Genomic DNA, 8,465 nt, shown 5'->3' on the forward strand with positions numbered 1-8,465 from the left:
CCAAGTAACTGCCGGAATTACGGTTCATGTTCTGGCTGTTGTGTTCTGCCCTGTGCCTGTATCTGCCATAGCCGCTGGAGATTCATCGTCATCGCTGCGAAGGAGACAAATTCCTAATTAAACGCTGCCCCCTGGGGTTTGTGTTTAGAGGCGAGCCAAGTGCATTAATTTAAAGTCACAATTCAAGAAACGCACTTAAATATCATCTTTCAAAGTCCCCCGCGTGACGTCACCTCTCTTGGTCCCGCCCACTGGTGGTGACGCGTCAGGGTCGGGTCGCCATCTTGGCCAATCAGCGAGGGCGATACCCGGAAGTGAAACCGCGTCCTGGAGCCCGGCGGCGCCGCGAGTTGCCACGGCAACGGCCGGCAGGATGGTAACGGGGCACCGTGAGGGGAGCGGGACTGGGGCGGCATGGCGAGGGGAACCGTGAGGGGAGCGGGAGTGGGGCGGCATGGCGAGGGGCACCGTGAGGGGAGCGAGACTGGGGCGGCATGGCGAGGGGAACCGTGAGGGGAGCGAGACTGGGGCGGCATGACCTGGGGAACCGTGAGGGGAGAGAGACTGGGGCGGCATGGCGAGGGGCACCGTGAGGGGAAAGAGACTGGGGCGGCATGGCGAGGGGAGCGAGACTGGGGCGGCATGGCGAGGGGCACGGTGAGGAGAGCGGGACTGGGGCGGCATGGCGAGGGGAACTGTGAGGGGAGCGGGACTGGGGCGGCATGGCGAGGGGAACCGTGAGGGGAGCGGGAGTGGGGCGGCATGGCGAGGGAGACCGTGAGGGGAGCGGGACTGAGGAGTGGGATCGTGAGGGGAGCGGCATGGGGAGCGGGACTGTGAGGGGAGAGAGAGTGGGGCGGCATGACCAGGGGAACCGTGAGGGGGGCGGTGGGGAGCGAGTCCCCGCGGCTGTCCGGCGCCACCGCCCCGCCCTTGCCGCCCGCAGGCGTCCGAGGAGCGGGAGTGGGGCAGGCGCACCGCCCGGCTGCGGGCCGAGCTGGAGCGGGAGCGGCGGCTGGATGAGGCGCTGCGCGCGGTAAGAGCTGCGGGGCAGCCCAGGGAGGGGGAAGGCTGAGGAGAAAAGTTGGCCTGGCTTTACCTTTGGCTGTCAAAAGCTTTTCCCTTTAACAATCATTTACTGAGTTGTAAAGTCTTGCTTGACTGCACGGTCTCCTTGCCTTCTCCCAAATGTGCTCGTGCGAGAGTTGGTACGGAGATTGTTTGTTCTCATCAGGCAGAAGAGAACAGAAAGCAAAGAGCTCTGCAGCTGGAGCGAGAGCAAAAGCTGGCGGCTGAGCTGGCGAGGCGGGACCTCGAGAAAATTAAAGATGAGAAGATCAGGCAACAAGTCAGAGCAAACAGGTAATTCAGAAATTTCCCAGCTGTATCAAATTGGCTGCTCCTATTATCAGATTTGGGAAAGCTGTAGCAGGAGTGGAGACAACTCAGACCTGGAAGTAAAAGTTACTTTGAGATCAAAGTATTATAATAATTTGATTTAAAAAAAAAAATTGTCAATAAAAAAGGTTGATCCACAATATGTATATTATATGTACAATATATGTATATGTACAATTTGGCATTATCTGTGAGCATACACATGTGTATGTATCTGTACTTGTGCTTATATACTTAGAAGTGAAGTATGCAGAACTGTAGGTAGCACATGTAGAAATATAGGTAACTCTTATTTTTAAATGATTTTTTTTTCTTTTTCTGCTCTTTAACTAGAGCAATATTTTTTCATCAGGGTTACCCCAATGAAAAATACTGTGTTTAAATACTGATGGAAACTTAATTTCTTCCTCTAGATACCGACCCCCTTGTAATAGGATAATTTTTTTTTCCCCTCCAGTCTTGAACTTCGAGAGTTAGAAAGAAAGCTGAAATCTGCTTATATGAATAAAGAACGAGCTGCACAGATTGCTGAAAAAAAAGCTATATACAATGAGAAAATGGTAATTAGTGCATCTCAGCACCTGAGTCCCATAACTCTGTATAGATTGTGTAGAAGATTTTTCCTTTGACCTTTTTTATCGAAAATATTGTTCGAGCATTCAGTGTTATTAAAAATATTTTTTTTGTTATGAAGGATTAATTAACCAGTAATAACTAGCTATAATAAAAAGGTTTACTTTGCCATTGCAATTGAAGGAGTAGTGATTTAGTGATTGAATTAGCTGTATGACTGGTTATAGCTGTTATTTTACTGGTTTTGTAGTATTTATCCAAGTCAAAACTATGATACCCTTTGTACAGTAAGTGTTTACAGTGGTGAATGCTTACCTTAGAGTCTGGTTGTTGAAAACAATGTTACTCTTTCCAGTGATCTGGGTTACTTCAGAAAGACTTGCAAATTTATATTTATCTATAGAAAGGTATTGGTGATCAGGCAGATGATTCTGATGATGTTAATGCTTTATACTGGGCTCAGTGCAGGCAGTTGCTGTACAGCAATGTGCTCATTGAAGGTGTTCTCTGTAGCCCAGCCTCATTCCAGTCATTGTGCTGATGTGAGTGAGTCCCACCTGTGCTCAAATGCTCAATACTTTGTTCTTTAAGTATTTGTAGTGCACCTCAAGTTGGTCAGATCTTGCAAGTGCCCTTCAAGGGTTCTACTGACTGCATTAAGCTATTAAGCGTGTTAAGGCTCTATATTTATAGATTGAGTTGGAAGACTTTCATTTCTAGTAATCCTGCATAATTCCTTTCCACACTGTGTATTTTTTCATTACAAGCTGTAGTAGCAAGAGTGAAAAGGAATTTTGCGTTGCCTTTTTTCCCCTAGAAATGGGAGGATGAAGTAGCCCAAGAGATGAAGGAAGAGTATGACAGGTATCTGAAAGAAGAAATGTCTGCAGAACTGAGGCGAAACCAGGAGAAGAAAACGTACCATCAAGAACTGGACAAACAGGTTGAGGAACAGGAGAAGAAGAAGCAAGAAGCTTATGAAGAGTTTCTAAGAGAGAAACGTATGATTGATGAAATTGTAAAAAAGATCTATGAAGAAGACCAAATGTTAGTTACTTCGAATTTTTATCATTTATTAATTTAAAACAAAGCAACTCATACAATTCTGCACAGAAAGCTAATTTGTATGCACCTATTCCAAATACACTAAGGCCCATTTTAGTTTCCCTTGGTCACATTTTAGTAACAAGAGACTGACTTGCATGAATGTTCCTATTAAAACCTCAGATTGTCACAGTCACTCTCATGTCCTTGTTCCCCAAATATGAAATCCAGCGTATTTGCAGGAGGGCTTCTGTTGACCCCATCATGTTGAACACAACAGCATATTAGATATTTCTGCCTCTCCTTGTGTCCCTGCCTTGCCACCAGATGCTTTGTTTTCATGTCTTGGGAACAGGGCAGTAAGTTTCTGAGGGCAAGGTCTTGTGGCGGGGGGGGGGAGAGTTTAGTGTAAATAAAAAATGTAGGGGTTGTGGTGCTATTGGGCTTTCTTTTCTTCTTTCTCTTTGATGGGCATGTATAAAATGCAGCAGTGTGTACTTTGGTGTACAGTCTGCCTTCCAGAAAGGTGTTAGACATGAGATTCCCTTCTTGGGCAGTTTATTACTAAGTGTTTTCAATTTAGCTATCTAGTTTCTGGCTGAATGGTTAAAGAGAGTAATTTAAATCATAGTCTCAGGAATATGTTGTTAATGGTGAGCATCTGGTTAAATGTTACTCTGCAATATGTTAAATAATTATTTGAACAGGTTTTTTGCATCTTCTACAGGGAAAAACAACGGAAGTTAGATAAAATAAAAGAAACTCAGACATATATTGAAGAGTTTATAAAAGAACAAGCTATCTGGAGGAAAAGGAAACAGGAAGAGATGGAAGAAGAAAATAGGAAAATTATGGAGTTTGCCAACATGCAACAACAAAGAGAAGATAGTTGGATGGCTAAAGTTCGAGACACTGAGGAGAAAAAACAGAGAGTTCAAAACATGGTATCAAAAATTGAAATTGTAGAAAATATTGTTGTATGTTTTTGTATTTCATTTAGAAACCTTTCCTTCTTGTAATAGGTTGCCAAGACCATGGAAAGAGAAGAACAGAGACGTAAAGAATGGGAACAAATCCGCCAAGATCTGTATCTGGAAGAACAAGAAGAGATGGAAAGGAGGAAGGAGATGGTAAGTGCTGACAGGTACATGAAGGGGTTTTTTTCCACGCTTTGAATTTCTAAGTCTGCAGTGTTGTTTGTGACTTTGGGGTTTCCAGTTATGTTCTAGCACAAAGTACTTATTTTCAGCTCTATTTTCTAAATGTTCTCAGCTAGGCAGTTTATAGATTAGCTTAGGTTTTGGAGGGAAAATTTTGTACTTTGAGTTTCCTTTTCTGTTCCTAATGTATTTAATTTCAACCAGAAAGGCAAGTGAAGATTCTGAATACCTCTTATGGCCTCATTTATTCATTTATCTTGTGAAGGAGAGTATCAGAAACTTTCAAGTTTAGATTTAAGCTAAGCAGTTTAATTAACTGGGTTTTTTTCTGCATGTCTATTTCCTATGGGCCTGGACACACTCCATCTTACCTTGCTGTGGGTGACAAAATGTAACACAGGTTGAGATTCCAAACACTGCTATTTTTAGAGTGTTGTTCAGGATGACTGTCTTGTTGATTCCCTTCATCATAGCAGGAAAAAAAAAAACATCCCCTTTGGTTTTTGACTTAATTTTGAGAATCTTGTGACATTTGCCAAGCTGATTAGTACTGGCAAGCACTGTCAAATATGGAATGTTTGCTCCAGTTAGTTATGCTAGTAAGTTAAGAGATACAGTAAATTTATTCCAAGATAAATGGAGTATATTGGCTGCTGCTGCTGAGAATTTTTCAAATTATTTTCAGTAATACTGCATTTTACTAAATTTCCTTTATAGGCAGAAATTGAAAAGAGAATAAGGCAGCGCCTCGACTTACAGCAAGCATACGAAAAGCAACTTGCTCTAAAGGCAGCAGCACAACAAGCTATGAGAGAAGAGGAGGAAGCTCTCCGGCAGCGGATTTTGGCCAAGCTGGCCGAGGAAGATCGCATTGAGCAGCTGAACGCGCAGAAACGGAGAATGAAACAGCTTGAACACAAAATGGCTGTGGAAAAAATTCTTGAGGACCGTCGCAAACAGTGTATTGCAGAAAAAGTAAGAGTTTGACATGCGCCTTTGTTTGAGCACAGTGTTTAAGATGGGAATACTTGTGCTATCCTAAGGAACAATGCTGGTGTTGGTAGGGAAAGGTGATAGGAATTGCAGAGAATAGCAGAGGGAACTAGGACTTTATTTTGGTTTCTAACAAGAAAAAAGTATCTTTAGAGCTAACTTTTTTGTAGCTCAGGAGGTTGGGGTCACAACATTCCTGCCCTCCTGTGTAGCTGTGTACTGCAAATACCTCTTCAGGAGCCATGAGATCAGCAACACCACTGCTGTCCAGCTCCACATCCCTGGTCAGCTGCATTGATAATGACACGTGAGCAGGGGAAGGCCTAGCCTGGCTTTGAAGTTAAGTCTCTTTTATTGAGATCGGAGGAGGAAAAGGTGTAAAGTGAAAGCAAGACATGGAATCCCATACTGCTGTTTTCAGACCTGTGTATAGGGTATAAATCACCTGTGTAACATGAATTGCAATTTCCAGCCATCAGTGTGAGAATTCATACCTGTTGTTCCTTTTCCTGGATTAGAGCAGTTGGGCTGGAACAGACTAACTTGTCTGACAGCCAAAAAGCCGCCAGAACTGAACATTGCCTGCCTTCAAAAGGGCTTCTGACACCAAACACTTGGATAGCAGACTCACCCCATGACCTGCCATTCAGTTTTCTCTTTTGTCTGAGATTGTTTTCCAATTGGCAGACGGGTATTGTTTAAACAATGCTTTGTGGGGTTTTCCATACATTTTTCCATCCTTCTCAAGAGAATTTCCTGTGACCAGGAATGAATATGTGGAAGTTCAAAATTTACTCAGCTGAAATTTTTTCTCTTTATGCTGCTGTGGAGAGTGGTGGAAACAAATGTTCACTGAGCTGAAACAGATCTTAGGAAAACTTGTTAAAACTTGTTTATTGTAGGAGCGTGAACTTGAAGAAAGAGAGCTAGAGAAGAGAAGACAAGAAAGTATCCGTGCAATTATTGAAGAGGAGAGACAGAAACTCTTGAAAGAGCATGCATGGAAATTGCTGGGTTATCTTCCTCGAGTAAGTGAATTGTATTTTAAATACTTTTAATGTCTGTCCTGTAAATTGGGTTTCTCCTGGATAGTTCAGGTTGAAGTTGCAGAACTGTGGCAGTTCCTGGAGTCAGTGGATGTCCTTCCTGTGTCAGCTCACCTGCATTCACCTCTTCCTTTTGCTTTTGGGCTCTCTGGCACTATTGATGCCTTGCACAGAATTCGCTGAAAGCTTCCACAGCACTTTGCACATCCAGTATTTGAAATATGGAACCTGAGTTCTACAGCAGGGCTTCTCTAGCTAGAAAGGAGTCCACCACATCTTAAAACTTGTTTCCACCAAATTTCTTGGTTGGGGTTTTGGCAGCAATTTCTTGCAGCTCTCTGGCTTGTCTGCCAAGTATCCCATAACTATGAACTCTGTAGCAGTGCAATCAACTGTAGCATTTACAGAAGCATTGCAGAGCTTGCTTTGTTCATCCCTGTGTTTTTAAAAGTTAAAAAGATGGAAGCAGTTATTGCAATAGGAATAAACTACAATTTATTTTGTATTGTCCTTCATAATTGCAAATATCTCCCAGTGGTACACAAATAAACTGAGAGCTGCCTTAGGGATGTAAAAATGCATTTACAGTAGAGAGGGAACTATGCAGCTGGTAAAGAAATTCTGCAATACTGGAAAACGTTAAGTACAGCAGAGTTTAACTTTTATTCAAATATTACTACAATAATTGGTGCAGGAATTTGTAACACTTGGAGTAAGTTGCTCTCTAATGTGGGTTTAATTAAAGGATAACACATATTGACAAAATTTTGATAAACCTTTCTGGTTTGAATTTGCTGTTGTAGGAAGCCTTGGCAATTTCAGTGTCCAAGGCTCACAAGTGTGCCATGTATAATGTTCTACTTTTCTGTTCTCTGCTTCAACACTGTGTCTTGAGTTGGGTATTCTCCTACACCACATTACTTGACTCAAAATGGTTAAATAGCAAAGTGCTACCAAACAGGAAACTTTCCAATATAAATTTGCAGTTTGTAACTTTTTTCCTCTTTTTTAAATGCTGCAAGGTATGTTCTGTGGATCATACATATTTTTAGCAGTAAAATCAATTTAGAATTAATTAGAAATGTAGATTTTTGCATTAACCTTCTCTTCCCAAAAACATTGTTTTTGATTAAGTTGTCCAGCACTACTTGGTTTCCCAAGTTATTTCTTTGTATGACTTAATTCCAACACAGGTAAAGGGCGAGACAGAGCCCCAGCCCAGCCAGGGCCTCTTTTCACTGCAATTGCTTGATTTTACTAAACCTGCCCCTGTGCTGTACTGACTCTAATCACTCCTGTGAGCAAGAGAATGCAGCTAAATGTTGTCTTTTGGCAGAAAAAAAAAAAAGGGGCACCAATTTGTAACTCACCCGTTCAGGTTTTGTGATGGTTTTCAGGTTGCTTTAAAGGTAACATAGTATTATGGATACCATTATGGATACCACATTTTTTTCCACAGAAAATTTCAGAGATCCATAGTAATTTCTCTGCTCTGTTTTCTCCGATGTTTCTTTCCTGTTAATGCAGGGAATACTCAAAGACGAAAACGACATTAACATGCTTGGAGAAGATTTCAGGTTGGCTTACCAGCAGAGAAGAGGTAATGAACTTTCAGAAGAGAGCTGAACCTTCCCCCAGCTCAGCTCCTGCTTTGCCACTAGGTGTCATCTGATTCCCAGTGAAAACTTCCATTTGCTTTTAACAGTGAGGAATTCCTTTTTAATAGCATTAACAGCCTTCATTTTAAAATCAAAGTTCTAAACGGATGAGCAGTTAGTTTTATAGAAGTGTGTGCTCCACTTGCATTTTTCACCAATAAACTGTTCTGGAGTTCTCAATTATTCTCAGTCACGTAGTAATGTTAGAAATGCTTTCTTCAGCAACACAGCAGAAACCTAACCTAGCATGTGTATTCCAGTCTGGACTAAAGGATTCTCCTAATGCACTAGTTCTGGGAAGATGTGGCTGCACTGGCATTACACTACTACAATCCTCATTCAAATGTAGTGTGTCTCATCTCCACGAGGTAGGTCTGAGGTACTTCACTGGTAGGATCTAAGCAGATATGTTGTATCATTCGGAGGTCAGAACTACTGTTTCTACTTTTCTTTCAGTGCATAAACTGACTGGTTTTGTCCCATGTCCTTACTCACTTACTCTGAGGGTTGAATCCATTGAAATAGCTGAGATGTGGCAGAGGTTCATGTAAGCAGCACAGGCTTGTATTGCTCCTGTTCATTATTGTACACAC

General features: G+C 42.3%; 1 protein-coding gene across 2 annotated transcripts; it reads left to right on the forward strand.

Moving 5' to 3' along the window:
- The first annotated feature begins 219 nt into the window (after positions 1-219).
- On the forward strand, positions 220-8,055 carry MNS1 (meiosis specific nuclear structural 1). 2 transcript variants are annotated; one of them, XM_041718460.2, is made up of 10 exons: positions 220-376; positions 947-1,036; positions 1,235-1,362; positions 1,856-1,958; positions 2,789-3,018; positions 3,743-3,959; positions 4,038-4,145; positions 4,893-5,150; positions 6,071-6,196; positions 7,742-8,055. In XM_041718460.2, the coding sequence occupies exons 1-10, from the start codon at positions 374-376 to the stop codon at positions 7,838-7,840; spliced, it is 1,362 nt and encodes a 453-aa protein (XP_041574394.1). In that variant the 5' UTR covers positions 220-373; the 3' UTR covers positions 7,841-8,055. The 2 variants fall into 2 exon arrangements, with proteins under 2 accessions (XP_041574394.1, XP_041574395.2); XM_041718461.2 differs by lacking the exon at positions 220-376 and having other exon boundaries at positions 812-1,036; positions 1,239-1,362.
- Positions 8,056-8,465: the final 410 nt, after the last annotated feature.

This window comes from Taeniopygia guttata, chromosome 10 (assembly GCF_048771995.1).
Source record: "Taeniopygia guttata chromosome 10, bTaeGut7.mat, whole genome shotgun sequence".
Taxonomy (NCBI): domain Eukaryota; kingdom Metazoa; phylum Chordata; class Aves; order Passeriformes; family Estrildidae; genus Taeniopygia; species Taeniopygia guttata.